The 21,929-nt window shown below is 40.6% G+C and overlaps 1 protein-coding gene and 1 pseudogene across 1 annotated transcript; one reads left to right on the top strand and one right to left on the bottom strand.

Annotated features, from left to right (window-relative positions):
* Positions 1-1,913: 1,913 nt before the first annotated feature.
* LOC112216012 (coenzyme Q-binding protein COQ10 homolog B, mitochondrial) lies at positions 1,914-10,477 on the top strand. The gene is made up of 5 exons (XM_024375574.2): positions 1,914-2,786; positions 3,732-3,878; positions 4,433-4,625; positions 4,761-4,862; positions 7,533-10,477. The coding sequence occupies exons 1-5, from the start codon at positions 2,644-2,646 to the stop codon at positions 7,698-7,700; spliced, it is 753 nt and encodes a 250-aa protein (XP_024231342.1). The 5' UTR covers positions 1,914-2,643; the 3' UTR covers positions 7,701-10,477.
* Positions 10,478-11,973: 1,496 nt separating this feature from the next.
* LOC112216017 lies at positions 11,974-20,094 on the bottom strand (annotated as a pseudogene).
* Positions 20,095-21,929: the final 1,835 nt, after the last annotated feature.

Raw genomic sequence — 21,929 nt, 5'->3', positions numbered from 1 at the left:
GTTAAGAAACGCGGATTTGCTAATGTCCAACAAGCTGCGTGAACCATAAAAATGAAAGTGCAGATATTATGCTTTTAAACAAATTACAGTGTTCAAAACACATTCATTGATTGCTTTTCTTTTTTCTTTTTTTTCGTTGCATTTAACTGTAGAAAATGCTGTTATCAATCAAATAGAAATGTATTTATTACATGAGCTGAATACAATTGGTGTAGACTTTACAATTAAATGCTTGCCTACGAACCTTTCCCAAAGATGCAGAGTTTAAAAAATAATAATAAATAAAATAGTAACTAACACAAGAGGAATGACATAAATAAAATACACAAGAATGGAGCTATATAAAGGGAGTACCACATCAATGTGCAAAGGTACGAGGTGATCAGGCAGGGTATAGTGACCAGGCATCCAGATAGATAATGATACGAGTAAAATAAAGAACAGAGTTGCAGCAGCAAATGATTAATGTAAAATTGTGTATGCTTGTGTGTGTGTGTGTCTGAGTGTTTGAATGTGTGAGGGATTTGTGTAGGAGTGACAGCATAGTGTGTGTGAGTGAGTGTGTATATAAAGTCTAGTGAGTGTACGTAAGGTCAGCGCAAGATAGAGTCAGTGTCGATAGTTTGGGTACCATCAATAGACTATTTAGCAGTCTTATGACTTGGAGCAGAAGCTGTCTCGGAGCCTGTTGGTCCGAGAGCCGATGCTCCGGTAGTGTTTGCAGTACAGTAGCAAAGTGAACAGTCTATGGCTTGGGTGGCTGGAGTCTTTGGCAATTTTTTGGGCATTCCTCTGACACCATCTGATATAGAAGTCAATGTAATTTCCTTAGTAGGTGACGTCAGAGGTCAGCATGTGGGAGAAGTCAGATCTCAGGAATGATAGACAAGTTTCCTACTAGTAATAGAGCTCGCCAGCTTGTAGTCCTAAAACCCTGAAATAAGTTACCTTTGGTTCATTAAGCCATCCCCATGGGGAAAATAGGCTTTGGAATAAACACAGAAAATAAGGTCTGAGGTTTACACAACTTCTATAAATGTATTTTTTATAAATACATAAATTCTTCAAAATTCACAAAAAAATGTTAAGTGATGAAGAAAATCTCATAGAACAAAACTTTTTTGTTTTACCTTGTTAGGGAGTCATACTAAGACCAATGTGTCTTTCACAGATGAGCCCTGAATTACATCAATTTGAGAAAATAGAGACACAGCAAAATATAAATACAAAATGCAAGCAGAAAGAAAAACATGGTCATAAAAAACAAACACAATCAGTAATAAGGTCCTCAATCAGCTTCCTGTATTGCCCTAGAGGCACAGAACATAAAATTTAAGAACATTTTGAAGGTTGTTCCACAAATAAAGTGCAATGAAACTAAAAGCTGATTTACCTAACTCAGTAGAGACCAAATTCATTTGTAGATTTAGCCATCCCCAAGACTGGTGTGGTAACTTGAATGTCTACAGTTTAGTAATGATGTAAAAGTGCTTTATATATGAAAACATAGCAATGTATCAACCTAAGTGACATCAAAGACGGCCAAAAAACGTTCTGGTAGAGAATGCAGTGATGAGTCCTAAAATTGTAATCTGTAATAAAGCACATAAACATATAAGATCTCCTAAACCTGTGTTTACTACTAACCTTATTTTCGGGGATTATCCAAAAACTCTACAAAAAGCCATTAACTTTCCTCATAGGCTTTCTCCAACGAACAATTGCTGGTTCTTACAAAAAGACCCCATTGCTATTTATCTCTATTACCAACTGGAGGAGAGTTCAAGAATATTTTTCCCAGTCATGTAGTCCCACCTTCACACCTGGTTATGAACGCAGAATAACGTTACGTTACTATCAGCAAAGAGGAAAAGCCGAAGCGAGAGGATCAACTCCGCGCCCAAAATATGTCAGCGCGAGAATACATTGATAAGTAGACCAAGTGGGGATTTTTGGCATGGAGGTCTATGAGTCTCGAACTTGGTTAACAAAAAATGTAATTGCGAATTTACGACGTGAAGCTTATTTGATCGAACATAAGTTTCGTAATGTTTAGGTTTTTACGAAGTACCGATATAAAAGTGGACGCGCATGGCATTCCGACAATGTTATATAAGAGTTGTGTTTCTTGTTCACGCGCGTATGTTCCCACCTTCCTTCCGCCTTTGCGGACATGTATTTCCATTGTTAGAGGGGTCAAACGACTATCTTTTCAATATAATAGATCCTACTTGCCACCAGTTGACCTGTCCATATAAAGTAATAATAAAGGAAGAAGATGGCAGACGAAACGTTATATAGCTAGCTTGCTAAACAGTTATGGCAGTTTATTCGATTGAGGCTAGAAAGCGATAAATGACATTTCGGAAATGTTAGTTAGGTAGCTAACGTTAACTTGTGGCTACCTGGCTAGTTACCGTTAGCTAGCTAACATTGTCCTGTTACAAACTACTTATTTAACTAGTTAAGACATTTTACATTCTGAATTAAAGTTACTAATTATACGTAAATGTGTATAGCATCAGCCAGTTAGCTTTCTAGTAGCGACCATCTCATAGCTTGGCTGTGTAGCGTGAGCTAGCTAGGTTAGGTAATTTGCTAGGTTAGATTGTTGTTGCCAGTCACTGTCTCATAAAATAACAAATGGCTGGGTTGGCGACTGTGACCACCCTTCGATTGCCTATAGGCATACGGACATTCAGTGATTTGCGAGATGTGTCTGCATTTGGCAAAAACCGGTTGAATACAGTGTTGGGGCCAAGAATACGGATTAAACAGCCAATCAGGTAAGCGAGTGGGGTAGGGGTGATGATGGTGCGGTTAAAAAGTACACACCAAGAAACTAAAATTAATAGCCTGGGCTTTAGTTGATTAAATCACTGAACACAACAGGCGCTTATTAGACAGGCTTATATTTCCTTAATGCGTACAGCTTTTATTAATTTGCATAGTTAAACATTTAATTCCAGCATTCACTTCCAGCAATTGAATACATTTATTCATTTCCTGCACAGTGTTATCATGTACACACGGTGCCACGTTTGTCTATTAAAAAAAAAAAAAAAAGCTCTTAACAATAATTATTATCCTTTGTGCATTTTGGGCAGTTCTTACTTTCGCCACTAGAAAACGATCGTAGGTTTTCTAGGGGTCTGTAGTCACGAAGTAGTTTGTTTTTGTGCTTGCCAGTTAGCTAGCAGTTCTCAGCTGTTAGCAGCCTATTTTTTTTTAAATGATTTAACCTTTATTTAACTAGGCATGTCGGTTAAGAACAAATTCTTATTTACAAATACGGCCCCTAGAATGACAGATTTTGACCTTGCCCGACTAGGCTACCTTCCGCCCCAAAATGGCTAGAAGTTTTTTTACTGGTGATATTAATAGATGCTTGCCATCATTCTTTCGAGTCATTACTGAATTATTCAATGTAGAAAATCAAACATGAAACAATTCATGGTTACCTCGTTAACTATTCATTTAGACACGGCATTTATTTAAAACCAGTGTTTATTTGCAGAAATGTGTTAAGTTGCCCGGCTATTAAAAGGGACAGGAGGCTATTTGAGACAAGCGTTTAATTAACGTTTTACGGTAATTTGGGTGTCTGTTGGGTTTCAACTGGTAACATTGTATAACAAGGGTCTTATGGATGGGGTTTATTAGAATGCAATGAAGCCGTGTTTTAAAGTGGTGTTTTGCAAGTCTGTGACTGATCATTCTTGGACCAACAGATATGTGACATCTTGTGGCATCCTTATGACCAGAAACCCCAGGATTCTTATCCATTTGGACAGGAGGACAACTATCATTCCCCCCAGCAGAACCTTCCTTAGTCTGGCTAACAAGAGGAAACAGTATTCAGAACGAAGAATCATTGGGTAATGTAGACATTGCATCTGTGCTTCTGCTTCAGTGGACATGGCTAAATGCTGATTCATTTAAAGGTCCATTGCAACCATTTTCGTGATGTCACCAGGCAGGCCAAAACTCCATCGCACCAAAACGAACTGAAATTTCAGGTTGTCTTTTCAAACAGCTCTTAGACTAAAATGGTATTATTATAATTTTCTGTTTTATTCCAACCTCAATGTGGAAATGTAAAACACAGGAAATCATGTTTTTGACTGCACTAGGCCTTTAATCAAAGCATCCCCTTGTGCTCTAGTTCTATGAAATGTACTGTATCCCATAACAATATTGAGAAAACACATGGCAAGGGCCACATACTTAGCGTTTTCTATCTGTGAACTTTGATAAGAGCCTACTACTGTCCCTGAACAACAGATTCATGTAAATGGCAAATATACTAACATCAAATCAAGCGCATTGCATCATTATTCAGTGTGAAGACTAGCTGTATCGTCATATCAGCAAAGTATGGTCTCATGCAAATATGCTAAGAATACTATTTCCCCCTTTTCTTTCTTTGTAGTTACTCGATGCAGGAGATGTATGATGTGGTGGCCAACGTGGACGATTATAAGCACTTTGTTCCGTGGTGTAAGAAATCTCAGTTCATCATGCAGAGAGCCAGCCATGCTAAAGCCAAACTAGAAGTGGGTTTCCCCCCTATAGTCGAGAGATACACCTCCATGATCACCAATGTGCGCCCTCATCTAGTCAAGGTTCGTAAGCTCAATCAACTCCATGATCTTATAAGTCTATTGTTCTGCAGTGCTTTAAAGTTATTCTTTAACATTTATTCACCAATAATAACATGCACTGCATCTCATTTTACTGGCACTTCCCCTTTCCCGTAGGCTGTATGCACAGATGGTAAACTGTTCAACCACTTGGAGACAATATGGCGTTTCAGCCCTGGAATACCTGGTTATCCCAGAACCTGTACTGTTGATTTCTCTGTAAGTGTTTCCTTGTCGCACCATGCAATACTATTGCTATGCAGCTAGGGCTGTTGCGGTGACCGTATTACCGCCACATTGGTGGTCCTGAGCCATGAAGGCAGTCAAATTCCACATGACTGTTTAGTCACGGTAATTAGGCTTCTTCAAGCTCTGATGTTTCTGCTGGTCATTAGTAGTCTACCAAACTTGCTTACTGCCTGGTACTCAGCTCTCTATTGTCCCTTTAATCACTCTGACATTCATGCAAATGTGTTCAAAAATCTAATCAAACACTTCATGAGAGCCCATGAGCTCATGTTGCTCAACATTTCAATAGGCTATGCAATTGCGGGAGAAAACAGAGTGATGGCCACGAATAAAAAGGGGATCCCATCAGCTTTCTGTAGGCTAGGCCTACTATATTTATTTCTCAACTTTCCTAATATTAAGCAGATTGCTTATATTTACAACAAGAGTATAGCCTACCTGGCTGGCATGCAAATAAACCACGGGGGAAAGCATCCTCCATTCGCTATTTAAGTGCATAGGTGACATGTATTTTTCCACTTGCTCCTGTTTTGATAAAGGTGCATGATAATGGTCCATTCTAAATCAAAACAAAAATGTCACACATGATTTAGTATATGTAAAGACAAGATTGAATCAAGAATAGTCTGATGGGTGACAATATTAGCCTATCACTTGTGAATGATGCTCAGCATAAGAAATTATGCCTTTTTTTGCGACTTTTTCTAATCCTAGTCGCACACCTCATGTAGCCTAGCCCATAGGCCTATATGTTTTAGAAAGGGAAAGGGGGATACCTAGCCAGTTGTACAACTGAATGCATTCAACTGAAACGTGTCTTCCGCATTTAACCCAACTCTGAATCAGAGAGGTGCGGGGGGCTGCCATAATCTACATCCACGTGTTCGGTGCCCAGGGAACAGTGGGTTAACTGCCTTGCTCAGGGGCAGAACGACAGATTTTTGTCAGCTTGGGATTCGATCCAGCAACCTTTCGGTTACTGGCCCAACACTCTAACAACTAGGCTACCTGAAGGTGTGTATCAGAACGAAAGTGGCCAAATAACTTAAAATTAAGCACATTAAACCGCTTTACAAGGGTTGTGGAGCCTAACTGGCATATAAAAGCAGCGCGTGACTTTCAAGTTTGGGGAAGATAATTTTCACCATAAAAATGCACCTTTATAATAAAAGCATTACATGCATTATTGCATTTGCGGTCACTTTTGATAATGGTGTTTTCCTGCTAATGGAACATTCACGCTTATCCTATTTGTACATTGCTGTGCTTTATAATTTGAAAAAAAATAGCCTAATAGTTTACCATTTTAAGCTAAACGTTCTGATCTGTTGCGTCAGCCACATTGCATTTTTTTAAATGTGGTTTTAAATATTCTAGTGGCTGTATTAATTTGGGATCTATCGCATCCCACAACTGTCCCAGACTATGTTTGGAATATTTATTTCTCACACAGAATAGAATAGGTCAACTTTTGTACTATGGGGGATAGTAGATTGACATGTTTTTGCTGTTCATTAGGCCTACTCATCTTGTTGGCTGACGAAAAGTAAATGTGAACAAATATGCACCTCGGAATTGGATAAGGATGTGCGCAGTTATGTCCCCGATGTGTCTGTCTTCACTTGTAGCCTGTGAGAAAGACCCAATCACGTGAGTGAGAGGCGCTTCGGATTGCACAGCACACTCAGGGAGAAGGGCACAACGCATCATTCCGGCCTGGAAAAGGCACGGATTTTTTGAGGGTGCATTATGGCCACAAAGGGGAATACCGCCGTGAAATTCAAGTCATTATCAAGTGCTTGTCAAATTGTGAATGAAAGGATGTTGAAGTGTGTACAGCCTGCGCAAAAAAAACAACGCAGAGCACATGCCTTTCAAGTTACTTTTTTTCAAATCATCATTCTCATGCAGCCTTACTATGTATTAAAAATCAAAACATATAGCCCAATGTTTGTAGAACTTAAGTTACATTAATAACTCTAAATTAAGCATGTAGCAATACCTATTTCTTTGTTAACCGCTCAACACAGAATAGCCGCATGTGCGCACTCCATTGTTTTGAGAAAACATTTATGTTCAATTCTATTCTTCATACTATAAAATAAAGCCACAGAATTATAAGCAAATCTGGTCTGCTAAATGAACTAGTGTAGCCCACAGCCAGATCAGGCCCTAACATAAGGGCAACTCAGAGTATGCTATTATTTTCTTCTGAAATAAACTACATTTTCTTCATATCATGCTTCTTTAGACCTGTCTAAAATAAATAATGGATTTATTGTGAAGGTGTAGGCTATATTACATGGATTTATTAGACTTTTTAAAATGTAGATGTTTCAAATGTCTACATCAGTGGCTTGTAGGCTATGTGGAATCCAGGAGATGCTAAATGTGTTCATTAACATTCAATTACTGTGAGGCCGACAGTTATTTGCTTTGACAATCACCGGCTGACTAAATTTTGTGACCGCCACAGCCCTATATGCAACAAACTATTTAATACTTTGAATATTATAGTGGTATGAACTTCTGATTAAACAGACATTATAATTGCAGGTTTAATGACCTAATAATCTATTGGGGAAACATGATTATGAACAGAACCTCAACAATTTTCCACCTATGCTTATTGTCTTGCAGATATCTTTTGAGTTTCGCTCTTTGCTACACTCGCAGTTAGCGACGGTCTTCTTTGATGAGGTCGTGAAGCAAATGGTTGTTGCCTTCGAGGGCCGAGCTTGCATCAAGTACGGCCCAGAGACTAAAATACCCAGAGAACTCATGTTCCATGAGGTGAACCAAACGTGAGCCTCCATGTGCTTGTACATATATGGGAAATTCACACGTTTTCTCCACTTTCAACCCATTGCATTTTGTGGACGACCATTAGATAGATGACTGTTGTTGGACACGGTTGAAGTGGGGAATGGATCTCCAGCTTGACTGCTTGAACAACACAGCAACCACTTGCATGTGAGAAGAGCATCATTTCAGACTGGGTCCGTCCTCCGTATGTACTGGATTCTTAGGCCATTCTCCTATTTATTGCCAATTTGCTGCAGAGCCTGATATTTACTGAAGCAAATTCCATATTTTGTAAAGTGTAATGAATTGTCAGGCTTTCAAGATTCTTTTTACCAATCCAGTAAATACTTCAGCTAGTTAACTGGGACTCATAAGATAACTGAACATAATATATTTTGGGTGGTCAAAATTACCATGTCACACCCATTTGATTTTCATAAGATGTTTTAACTGGTTTGAATCATGTCCACACATTAAATCTATGTAAAAATATAAACACAACAATTTAACTGAGTGTGTGTATATAAGTAAATCAGTTCATTGAAATAAATTCACTATGCCCTAATCTATAGATTTCACGACTGGGATTACAGATATGCATCTGTTGGTCAGATAGCTTAAAAAAATTGACCTCACAATAGGGCTCAGGATCTCATCACACTCTCTCTGTGCATTCAAATTTCCATCAATAAACTGCAATTGTGTTCCTTGTCTGTAGCTTTTGCCTGCCCATATCATAACCCCACCACCATTGAAAGGGAGATTTATATAGCTTTCCTATAACATTCCCCTGATTTGCCTTAATGTTTATTTTGGGGTAAAGGGACATTTTAGATTTTAACGTCATATTAATCTCCAGCACCACCCCAACAAATGTGAAAACAGCATGTTTGTGTTTTGAAAAAGTTTACAATGACATCAGTGTGCATTGTGATTTTAACCAATTATGAGTAGGTATTGCCTACACTTCGAGGAAGACATCTTTTACCTCAAAACATAAACACTCCCATTTTCACAGGTTGGGGTTGTGCTGGAGATGTTGAAAAGGGGTGATTCTGTTGGTGGGAATCAGGGCTCTTAAGGTCCTGCCAGCCATTACCACCCCGTTTATGTATGTATTTTAGACTTTAAAACAAAAGCCAATAAACTAAAGTACAACTCTTCTGTCAATATCAGGACATTTCAGGTTGTCACAGGAGTGCTTGGCAAATTAGGAGAAAGCGTATCGATTGTCAGCCAATTGATCATTTGAAGCCACAGTTCAAATCAGTTGCAACACATAGCAATTTTGTATTTTCTGACCAAAGCACTCTGATGTTGTTTATTTGGAATCCAGTCTCCGTACCACATGCATATGACGTCTTGACCAGGCCAAAGGGAAGCAGAAACCTGAGTGCTGTGGAGACGTGTCTGGTACACTATTAATAACTGCAATGTCCTCAACTCCAGCCAACACATACGTATCATACACAGCCGGCACAGAATAACATGACTGTTCTGTGGTAATGTAAATGCATTCAGGTAAAGATTTTGCAACAACCACATCTCCATAAACAGACAGCAATAAAAAAAACAGAATTCGAGAGAACAGTAATTGTTAACATTTGCCTTTTATTTCAAATTGTTTTCCATTTTCTCTCCCATATCCAGCTCTGCTAGATAATAAAGTTCAGATTTCTCCACTTCACAATGATCTCACGTAAGATATATTTATCTTTATACCAGAATAACAAAATACTTGGTTAGAACAGGATCAAATACAGGGACAGGACAAACTTTAAATACGTCTAAAATACATATGTACTATTTGGGAAATACACTACAGGGGACAGTAGACAGTGTGAGGGGGGGCTGTTTGAAAACAAATTAAATGAATAGCCAGGGGGTACTGTCGGTGTTGTGCCCAATTAGAGTGTATTGGATATGGTCGGCATTGAAACAGACCATTACAAACAAGCCCTCTCCCCACCCACTAGACCTGAGAGCAACCTTAAAACTAAACCAAGCAAATCTGTACCTTAATAACAATCCAGTTGAACACAATTTCTTCGTTTTTTTAATTTAACCTTTAAATAGGCAAGTCATTTGAACAAATTCTTATTTAATGATTAGTTGGTATGGTGTTTCAGATGTATACTTGCGTCATGAGCAAGATGAGACATTACAGTTGGATGTAGTAAAACCAGCAGACTTTCTAAAACAAACATTTACAAAACATTCTAACAGTACATCGATTGAGACACCAATATTAACGGGTCACGCGTACTATTTAGTCATTGCTTGCCAGCTCTCGAATTACATTCATTTTTCTGACTCGAAGGAAATGTTCCATTGATGCTTTTAAGTTGCCCTCGGGTCTTGAAGAAAAACTCTACAAGAAAGATTACCCCCAAGTGTGATATAACACAATATAATAAAACATTATTTTTTTAAATCAACCCTTTCATCTCAGGTAGATTTAAAATAAAATGGAAAACGGTGCTGTCTTCTTACCCTGATCACTTTTCAAAACAACCTCCCTTCCCAATAGAACAGAGCTATTTGTGAAGCACTGTACAAAGCAACCTGCATAGTATTCCGTTTACCAGAAGTGCAATGGGTTTGGCGAACACTGGCAAAAAAAATGGTGTAATAAGTGAACTTGGCCTTGATTTATAGTGGTGTGCGTCAATCATTGATGAAAGGGGCAGCAGTATACTTTTACGAACCTACAGACCCTGGTCATTTACATACTGTACATATTCTTCTGTGGTTATATTACAGAAGGACCTTGCCTGCCATGGAGTGTTGTCTTTTCTTTCGTTATTTTGGAAAATTCCGTCTGACAATGCAAGTGCCCCAGATTCTCCAACTGAAAAATTGACATGATTTTGAGTTCTTTTGGTCAGCCACTTGTGGAAGTGAGAAAAAAAAAATCCAGAAAATCACATTGTAGGATTTTTAATTAATTCATTTTCAAATTATGGTGGAAAATAAGTATTTGGTCACCTACAAACAAGCAAGATCTGGCTCTCACAGACCTGCAATGTCTTCTTTAAGAGGCTCCTCTGTCCTCCACTCGTTACCTGTATTAATGACACCTGATTGAACTTGTTAACAGTATAAAAGACACCTGTCCACAACCTCAAAGAGTCACACTCCAAACTCCACTATGGCCAAGACCAAAGAGCTGTCAAAGGACACCAGAAACAAAATTGTAGACCTGCACCAGGCTGGGAAGACTGAATCTGCAATAGGTAAGCAGCTTGGTTTGAAGAAATCAACTGTGGGAGCAATTATTAGGAAATGGAAGACATACAAGACCACTGATAATCTCCCTCAATCTGGGGCTCCACGCAAGATCTCACCCCGTGGGGTCAAAATTATCACAAGAATGGTGAGCAAAAATCCCAGAACCACACGGGGGGACCAAGTGAATGAGCTGCAGAAAGCTGGGACCAAAGTAACAAAGCCTACCATCAGTAACACACTACACCGCCAGGGACTCAAATTCTGCAGTGCCAGACGTGTCCCCCTGCTTAAGCCAGTACATGTCCAGGCCCGTATGAAGTTTGCTAGAGAGCATTTGGATGATCCAGAAGAAGATTGGGAGAATGTCATATGGTCAGATGAAACCAAAATATAACTTTTTGGTAAAAACTCAACTCGTCGTGTTTGGAGGACAAAGAATGCTGAGTTGCATCCAAAGAACACCATACCTACTGTGAAGCATGGGGGTGGAAACATCATGCTTTGGGGGCTGTTTTTCTGCAAAGGGACCAGGACGACTGATCCGTGTAAAGGAAAGAATGAATGGGGCCATGTATCGTGAGATTTTGAGTGAAAACCTCCTTCCATCAGCAAGGGCATTGAAGATGAAACGTGGCTGGGTCTTTCAGCATGACAATGATCCCAAACACACCGCCCGGGCAACGAAGGAGTGGCTTCGTAAGAAGCATTTCAAGGTCCTGGAGTGGCCTAGCCAGTCTCCAGATCTCAACCCCATAGAAAATCTTTGGAGGGAGTTGAAAGTCCGTGTTGCCCAGCAACAGCCCCAAAACATCACTGCTCTAGAGGAGATCTGCATGGAGGAATGGGCCAAAATACCAGCAACAGTGTGTGAAAACCTTGTGAAGACTTACAGAAAACGTTTGACCTCTGTCATTGCCAACAAAGGGTATATAACAAAGTATTGAGAAACTTTTGTTATTGACCAAATACTTACTTTCCACCATAATTTGCAAATAAATTCTTTTTTATTTTTAAATCAAATTTTGTGTCATAGTTGAAGTGTACCTATGATGTAAATTACAGGCCTCTCTCATCTTTTTAAGTAGGAGAACTTGCACAATTGGTGGCTGACTAAATACTTTTTCGCCCCACTGTATATATTTTTTTTATGGCTTTGACAGTTCACTAGGCTGGAACAAAATAAGCTGAAATTTGACATTGTACGTTTTTCTTCACCCCTTCAAGAGAGGGTGGAGGCCTTTCTTGTAACCGTCACCCTGTGTCCCTCCCAATCAGTTGGAAGTGTACTCCAATAGGTTTGTCCTAACCTCCTGCACACCTGCAGAAGCACTCCACTGTGGGCGTCCATGTTGGGCCAGGGGTTCTTGGCCTTGCCCTGCTCCAGCAGCACATTGGGCACGATCTTGTAGAGTTGGTGCACCAGCTTGAACATGGGGTCATCGGGCAAGTGCTTGAAGGCAAACTCCTGCTGGTAGGTGTACCTGGGGTCTGTCTTCCTCAGGACAGCGTGGCCGTAGCCTGGAACCACCTGCGAACACAAACAGAAGGCCAAAAAGGTAGGTTGAATCTCTTTCTAAGGTTACATATCATTTCCCTTGCAGCTTATTCCTCAAATGTAAATGTGTCTTTTATTTTGTGCACCTGTTCACTTCACTTTTACGTAGAGATGGAAAAGTATCCCTTGGGTTTCCTGTCGTTGACTCATCCCCCTCATTGACCCAACTTGGCCCGCCCTCCTGACCAGTCCACTCACCCTTCCAGACTTGAGGGTGTTCCAGATGTAGTCTCTCATGGCCTTGTCAGACACTTCTCCTCCCATCTCCTTCTGCAATGCTGTCAGCCACACCAGCACCTCCTACAAGGGGAGCAGGTCAGAGGCCAGGCAGGGGCTCACTCCAACCTAGTCAAATCACTGCTCTCATTCGCAATTACCACGACTGCTGTTATAGTTTCATATTTTTCCCATCTCGCCATTATGTTAACAATAACAGAAAATGTGCTATTTCTAAGCAATTAGGATGAGCATTGCTTTAAATCACTGTATTATCAGCAGTAGTAGGTTGGATGTTAACTTGGACATTAGCACCCGTACACACCTGGTTAGCCAATCCATGAAGGGGTCCAGCCAGACCGTTCATAGCTGCGCTGAAGGAGAGGTAGGGGTCAGACAGGGCACTCGGCTGGTGTGGGCACTCACGTTACCACCCTCATGGTCACTGTAGCAAAGGAGAAAGGGAAGTGTGTGAATGAATGAGTAATGCAACCACATAACTGCACTGATGCAATGACGGAGCAGGAGCTGAATATGCACACCCAAACGTTAACAAGGTGCAGACTAATGGACGATAAACTACATCATAATGAATGAAGTAGCATTCTCTATAAAACTGACCTGTGAATGGTGAGGTAGAGGTACATGAGCTCGGTGAACGTGGCGTCCCTGTAGCCCAACATGTTGGTAAAGTTGTGGGACCAGTCCAGACTGAAGTCAATGGCACCGATGCTGCTTCCCTCGCGGTAAAGGTTGCGGTAAATCTTGGCCGCCACGCAAGGCAGCTTAGCGATAAGATCCATGGAGTCTTCATAGACAAACTGAGAGAAGAAACAATTTTCTATTCGGACAAAATCACTCTTTCAATAGATCGTATTACAACTGGGACGCATTCAGTTGATTAAAACTTTTACTTCATTTCATCCTACTGAGCAACATGATGTCCCACAATGGCATGTGCCATTCAACATTCTTCAATGTATGTTTCCTGAGCTCACCTCCCACCAGTACTTGGCTTTGTTCACTCCCTCGGAGTAGGCCTGGGCGAAGCTGCTCTCGCTGTTCAGAGCTGTGATGGTGGCGCTGAACTGAGACATGGGGTGGAGGTTGGTGGGGAAGTTATCCAGCATGGTGACCACATGGGAGGGAAGAGCTGCACGCTTGGCCCACTCCTTGGACAGCCAGTTCACCTGGGGACAAATACAATACACAGAATCAGCAATAGGGTAATTGGTCAAACTATTCACACCAAACGTAATGGTTTAAGGCCTTACAATCACAAAGAGGGCCACTGAATATAGTTTTCTATGCAAATTATCATCTGATGTCATTAAACAAAAATAGAAGCAAACCTGCTCCCACAGATAAACAGGATCAAAAGCTATCATCTGGTCCCCGATTTGACTTGGTGGGAGATCTGTCCACGTGCCCTTGACCCTGGTTGCTCCTGTGGGTCGCTCTGGATGGGAGTCGGCTAGGTGACTGAATGTAATGTAAATGTTGAGCGGCTTTACTGCAGGTAGATTGTATGTTTTAATATTCAATCATTTCAAAAAGTTATCGTCTGTTGTAAAGCTTTATGTTGTGGTTTATGGGTCAACCCTTTTCATTGAATATGTACATGTTATCTGTGTTCTGTACCATTATTGTTGTATCATAAATTAAGATGCTACCTAGACCTACTGCTAAGCTGCTGTGCCATACGCTCTCTCCATAATGCGTTACCAAGCTAACACTCACCTGTTCCTCTGTGGGCACCTGGCCTGTCACCAGCAGCCAGAACAGACCTTCGGGCAGGGGCTCGGCACATCCTGGAGCCTTGGGCAACATTTGCTGGCACTCCGGAATGCTGTAGCCACAGAAACAAATTCCCTTTTATTTTTTTAAGAGACCCATAAAAGCTATTTAGTAGTAATAGTTACCATAACTAGGTATCTACATAATTCTACCATAAGTCTTAATGAAATACCTTTGATCCCACTCCCCATATTGATATTACATAGGCTCCATGTCACATGAGTGTTATGAGTTAAGCCAATCTCCATAAGTGATGCTGAACTGGCTGAAAAATTACACCCTTCTTATTCTCAGCTAATATAAGCTGATGAATATGGTGGGACTTGAAAAACAAAGCTCCCCAAAGAAAACAATTTAGAATCTCAATTCACTATTTAAGTAGGTAGTTGTCTAGCTTCAAGCATCAGACACAGGAGGGTGTTGATTTAGTTCCATTTCATTCAGTACTATCCACAACATTTGCATACTGCCATTTCTCTCAGGGGAGTGCTGAGCAAGCATGGAAATCAATCGGTTTCAAAGCTATTCTCTTCAGCACAGCCTCAGATATGGGACTTCTCTTTAGAAAATAAGAGGGCATGCCGCTCTTTTTTTCATTGTCTAGACTGTTTAAACAATCTCATCTATTATCTAGGCAAAATTAAGCCATCTAAGATACCAACAAGAAATAGTAAAGAGACAAAAATGCCCAATCTATCCCCCTACCTGATACTTTGCATTCAAACCTCTTGCCCGTCATAGACCAACTCACCTCATCTTCATCCAGCACTGAGGTTTCATACACCAGGCCCTTCATACCTCTTATCCCACCGTATATCTGTAAAGACAATGGCGCATACACACACAATTCTGCTTAGGCATTCTTAATATCCACAGCGGTGCCATATTTCACACTACAACTGACACTGAAAAGGGTACTAGAACATTTACAAATGACAGATGAGCTGAAATTACCATATCCACAGAGATCGAGCCGATGTTGGTCTTGCCATACTGCGTTTTGAAGTTCTTAATCCTACTCTGTTCTTTAGGAACGAGATTCGAGAGCACATCTCTCAGGTTCTACAAAAAAAAATGTTTAAAAAATAAATCACATTTAGAAAGACGACGTAAGTTTAAAAAAACAACAGCTCTCTTTAATTAGGGCCACCCAGTTTGCAGGACTAATTATGGCTAGTTAATTAATATTTGGCTTGCCTAGCTAGCTAGCTAAAATTATTTGAATGATGCAGCAACACCAGATCAACAGCATCAGATTGTTGGCCCCCTGCCCCAGTTCCTAGAAGGGAAGTGGATTGCAGTGGGAGGGGATGCAGAGGCTCACTTTGTAGGGGGCTTTTTCTAGACCAATGCTGTGGTGTGGTGCTCTTACTGGCGCTTTTACAGTCACCGGAGCATCACCCAGGTGGGTGCAACATTTCAGTACTATCGAAGAGGACAAAGTGCCCAATGAAGAGCTCCGTAGCCTGTGTCAGATGTTTCTACCACCCTGCCTGGCTGTACCATTTACGCTCCCTCCTCAAGATACTATCTTTCTGAACTGCCTATCATCTAGGACCATTGCCCAAGAACCACCAGATCCCTACATTTGTTGTTAAATTGTTTTATTTATTTTGTTTTTAAAGCGACTGAAAAGTGGTATATAAAATAGATATTATTATTAGTTCAAAATGACAGCATTGCGAGGTAAAAATCATATGTGTAGCCTAAATCAAATTGAAAAATGAAGGAGGTCCAGCCAGAGTTCTTACTGTTGATGTTGTGGCGTTTCTGGAAAACACTATGAGACATGCTACATTCTGAAAGGCACAAGGAGGACTGTGTCAGGAGAGAGGCAATCAGTCAAACAAGGTTGAGTGTCTGACATGTTACATGGACAGAAAGTCAGCATAGAAAGGCATCAAGTTTCAACTATTCAGAGGGGCTTTAGTCCTCACTTTAAAACATCAGCAAGCCACAATGCGCTGCAAAGTATCCCCTTACGATGACCTAGCCTACCTCATCACTGCAAGAGAGACTGAAGCTTGAGTTCCACGATAAAGGATAATAAACAGACAATTGTGAATGATAGACATTTGTGCAGTAGCAAATACATTTACAGGTATTCTAACAATGTTGTAACTGACTCCTTGCTCACAGCACTGAGTGAAGATCATCCATGTTGAAGGGCATAAGGACACAGCCTACTGTAGAGTAAAACCTTAAAAATGAATATTTTGAAACTCAAGTCAGAATCCACAGATCTGACCTTGACAGATAAAAATACACTGAACAAAAACATAACACACAACATTTAAAGTTGTGGTCCCATGTTTCATAACCTGAAATAAAAGATCCCTGAAATTTTCCATACGCACAAAATATATCTCACAAATTGTGCACAATTTGTTTATATCCCTGTTAGCGAGCATTTCTCCAATGCCATGAACCACCTGACAGGTGTGGCATATCAAGAAGCTGATTAAACAGTATGATAATTACACAGGTGCACCTTGTGCAATGAGCTTCTGTGTCCCACAATACAATGCCACACATTCAAGTTGAGGGAGTGTGCAATTGGTATTCTGACTGCAGGAATGTCCACCAGAGCGGTTGCCAGATAATTTAATGTTAATTTCTCTACAATAAACCGCCACCAATGTTTTAGAGAATTTGACAGTACGTCCATCCTGCCTCACAACCGCAGACAACGTGTAACCACACCAGCCCAGGACCTCCACATCTGGCTTCTTCACCTGCGGTATCGTCCGAGACCAGCCACCCAGACAGCTGATGAAACTGGGTTTGCACAACCAAATTATTTCTGCCCAAACTGTCAGAAAACGTCTCAGGGAAGCTCATCTGCATGCTCGTCGCCCTCATCAGGGTCTTAACCTGAATGCAGTTTGGCATCATAACAGATTCAATTAATATATATATTTTAAATTGTTGCGTTTATTTTTGATTAGGGTAGATCTTTGCCTAACTGGAAAAAAGAAGCCTTCACATTATCAAGACATAAGCTCATTGGAAAAAGTAGGTAGCATCACTCAAATGATTGATGGAACAGTAGTGGAGAGGGTAGTAAGTTTTAAGTTCCTCGGCGTACACATCACAGACAAACTGAATTGGTCCACCCACACAGACAGCATCGTGAAGAAGGCGCAGCAGCGCCTCTTCAACCTCAGGAGGCTGAAGAAATTCGGCTTGTCACCAAAAGCACTCACAAACTTCTACAGATGCAAAATCGAGAGCATCCTGTCGGGCTGTATCACCGCCTGGTACGGCAACTGCTCTGCCCACAGCCGTAAGGCTCTCCAGAGGGTAGTGAGGTCTGCACAACGCATCACCGGGGGCAAACTACCTGCCCTCCAGGACACCTACACCACCCGATGTCACAGGAAGGCCATAAAGATCATCAAGGACAACAACCACCCGAGCCACTGCCTGTTCACCCCGCTATCATCCAGAAGGCCAGGTCAGTACAGGTGCATCAAAGCTGGGACCGAGAGACTGAAAAACAGCTTCTATCTCAAGGCCATCAGACTGTTAAACAGCCACCACTAACATTGAGTGGCTGCTGCCAACACACTGACACTGACACTGACTCAACTCCAGCCACTTTAATGATGGGAAATGATGTAAAATATATCACTAGCCACTTTAAACAATGCTACCTAATATAATGTTTACATACCCTACATTATTCATCTCATATGTATACGTATATACTGTACTCTATATCATCTACTGCATCTTTATGTAATACATGTATCACTAGCCACTTTAACTATGCCACTTTGTTTACATACTCATCTCATATGTATATACTGTACTCAATACCATCTACTGTATCTTGCCTATGCCGCTCTGTACCATCACTCACTCATATCTTTATGTACATATTCTTTATCCCCTTACACTTGTGTGTATAAGGTAGTAGTTTTGGAATTGTTAGCTAGATTACTTGTTGGTTATTACTGCATTGTCGGAACTAGAAGCACAAGCATTTCGCTACACTCGCATTAACATCTGCTAACCATGTGTATGTGACAAATAAAATTTGATTTTGATTTGATTAGTTGGAACACAGCAGCTCAATCATGGCTGGTCCTCTTTTGCTTTGCAAGCAATGGATACCTTTTCAAGTGGAGTTACAGCCAAAGACAGTGTGATTTGCCTCCAGCTTTGAGATTAACATTGTTGTAATGGAAAATGCGTTGCAAGAGATGGGAACTTTGTCTTTGCCTGAAACATGCAGTAGCCTACAGCAACTAAAGTCAGCTAGCCGGTCTCTGATCGACTCCGAGTCTGGCTCCTGAGTCCATGGGACAATATCAAGGTAGTGAAGGTCCACTTGAGGTCGATACAGTATTAACTAGATGTTATTTGACAAACTGGGACAAATCTCATTACAAACTCAAATGGAGAAAGGGGGTGAGCTAGGGCTAGCAAAGTCGGTAACTAGCTAGCTACACAGCTGGCAGAATAATAGGTAGGTACTAGTACAGACACAACCAATATTTAATAGTAACGTCAGCATAGTTGGTTACATAGTTTAGCTGGTTAACTTTGTTAGCTAGCCGTTACTCGTTTACAATGTAAATGACAAAGAAAATAACATGACATGTTACAATTACCAATAGTTAGGGTCGTTTACTCAAAGGCTGTTTAATTGGCTAAACCAGCTAGCTAATTGCCAAATCCAACCTCGGATTGTTATCTGAATGCTAAACTTGTTCTAGTGAGGTAAGGCTACAGAGAAAATGTTATATTTCGATAACTTCCTTATGTTTGTAGACTCGTGCTTCAACTCAAGGACAAATCTACCGGATAAAAATGTGTAGCTGCCTAACGTTAACTAAATACAGCAGACGTCAAGGTTAGCCAAGGCCTAAATTATTTAGCTAACGTGCTACCTAAATGCTAGCTTCACGTTTGGTTCTGATTGGCAAGTGGCTAGCCAACCTTTTAGCATACCATCTATGACATGGGGACAATGCAGCGTCCTCAAGTAGATAGCATCTCCAAGTTGCATCTTTTTTTGGCATTGTATGTATGTAAGAAAACTGTGGCAAGACATCAGTAGGTTTAGAATTGAACACATTTATGAATATTTTACACTATTGTGGAGAGATGTACTGTTTGGATTCTTTACATACAGTAGAAATAAGCTGAAACATTTTTGTGATTAATTTCATTTTTCTTTTGGCCAAATTTCATATACACAAATGTAAATTTACAAACAGAAAACCACATTTTCGTACCCTACAAAAATAAATTGAACCTTATTTTAAGACGGTTAAATGCTCTACTAACAAAAAAGCTGTTAAAATTGTAAGTATATGTATGTCCCTTGTGTAATTGTAACGTGATATTGTACCCTCTAGCTCGATTGTCCATTGTTTGTAATCTATGTATGCTTATGTTCCCTCATGTGCTTTATGTATTGATTTATTGTTAATAATAAATTAAAATATATATATTATATAGAATCTCCTTTAAATAACGGCTTTACCTTTGTTGAATGCAAGAGCTTCGGGGAACACCTGCAAGCGGACAGTAGGGACATGGATGTGAGGGGTTTGTCTTGGTATATAAATATTATCCTACTGTACTGCTAAAAATCTCATACCTCATTGACCATGCCCCTACTGAGTTTGATTGGTGAAGGTTGAGAGATGAACAGGCCTACAAAGGGGATTGGCTGGAATTCTAAACCCAGAGGCGTAACATGGCATGACTTCCTGCAATGCTTGCGAAAGTGTTTGATAAGCGAACAATTATTTTTTTGACTTGTTAATTCTCTCAATCTAAAGGCGCAACCTAGATTCGAGCCAATTTCTTTAGTGAAACATGTTACTATTCCAACCTCGTGAAAGTGACAAACTGACACGTTTTCATTTTCAACAAAAACTTTACCGAAGGATTGCCTTTGATATAACAAGCACATGCGCAGTTCGGCGCGAGACGACCGGACCCGATGACGTGTTTCTAGTTTAGCTAGCCAACGTCGCCATTCCATCGCCTACAAGTGTGATCGGGGATTTTTATTGGAGAAGCAGGTTTAGCCTATCTTCACACTACCGTTTTTGGCCATAATCTACCCATGTTGGTAGATGTGTCAATCAAGCATCAAAGATTTTAAATTTGGTTTATAAAATGGTCTGTAATAAAAAAAAAATGTGTGTAACATGCAAATAAACGTTTAACTGCGTGAGCATTATCTAATAGTACAGTAGTCTGCTCTTCAAACGTGTGTAATGCAACACTAAAACCTCACCTTTGCACAGCTCGGGATGGCAAGGCTGCCAACAGTGCAATTTTGTTAGTTTTTTCACAATGTTTAAACTTATTTTGTACATAATGTTGCTGCTACCATCTCTTATGACCGAAAAGAGCTTCTGGACACCATCAATCATCAATCACCTTGAGCTGTGCAAATAATGTCTTTAATGATTCCGAAGAGGGATTTACTCCAGACACCAGAACAGGCCCTCATCCTCATCAATTGCAGGAGAAAGAGACTCATGTTTCTCGGAAGGAGATAGGGCTGCCTTGAGAATCTGGCTGACGAGTGGCTAATCTGCCTTTGCCATTGGTACTACAGGAAAAGGAGGACCGATAATAAAATGGAGAACTAAAAGCATGTATATTCTACCAACTGGACATTAAAAACGAATATCTTATATTTCACAGAGTCGTGGCTGAACGATGACACAAATAACATACAGCTGGCGGGTTATAGACTGTATCGGCAGGACAGAACAGCAGCCTCTGGTAAGATACGGTCTATGTATATTTGTAAACACCACCTGGTGCACAATATCTAAGGAAGTCTTGAGGTTTTGCTCGCCTGAGGTAGAGCATCTCATGATAAATTGTAGACCACACTATCTACCTAGAGTTTCTGTATTTTTCGTAGCCGTCTACATACCAAACTAAGGCTGGCACTAAGACTGCACTCAATGAGCTGCATATGGCCATAAGCAAACAGGAAAATGCTCATCCAGAGGCAGCGCTCCTAGTGGCCAGGGACTTTAATGCAGGGAAACAAATCCATTTTACCTCATTTCTACAAGCATGTTAAATGTGCAACCATAGGAGGGAAAACTAGACCACCTTTACTCCACACAGAGACACGTACAAACCTCTCCCTCCATTTGGAAAATCTGACCATAATTCTATCCTCACGATTCCTGCTTACAAGCAAAAATTCAAGCAGGAAGCACCAGTGAATAAAAGTGGTCAGATGACGCAGATGCTAAGCTACAAGAATGTTTTGCGGGATTCTTCTGATGGCATTGAAGAGTACACCACTTCAGTCACTGGCTTCATCAATGACATCATCCACACAGTGACTATCAACATACCAACCAGAAGCCATGGGTTACAGACATCCGCACTGAGCTAAACAGTAGAGCTGCCACGTTCAAGGAGCGGGGCTGTAACCC

The sequence above is a fragment of the Oncorhynchus tshawytscha genome, linkage group LG02 (genome assembly GCF_018296145.1).
Source record: "Oncorhynchus tshawytscha isolate Ot180627B linkage group LG02, Otsh_v2.0, whole genome shotgun sequence".
In the NCBI taxonomy this organism is placed as follows: domain Eukaryota; kingdom Metazoa; phylum Chordata; class Actinopteri; order Salmoniformes; family Salmonidae; genus Oncorhynchus; species Oncorhynchus tshawytscha.
The sequence above is the reverse complement of the archived record's forward strand: the minus strand, read 5'-3'. Positions and strand labels throughout refer to the sequence as shown.

Coding starts and splice junctions, on each gene's coding strand:
- LOC112216012 (XM_024375574.2), top strand. CDS start 2,644: ATGGCTGGGTTGGCGACTGTGACCACCCTTCGATTGCCTATAGGCATA. Junction 2,787..3,731: donor CGGATTAAACAGCCAATCAG/GTAAGCGAGTGG, acceptor TTGGACCAACAG/ATATGTGACATCTTGTGGCA. Junction 4,863..7,532: donor CCTGTACTGTTGATTTCTCT/GTAAGTGTTTCC, acceptor ATTGTCTTGCAG/ATATCTTTTGAGTTTCGCTC.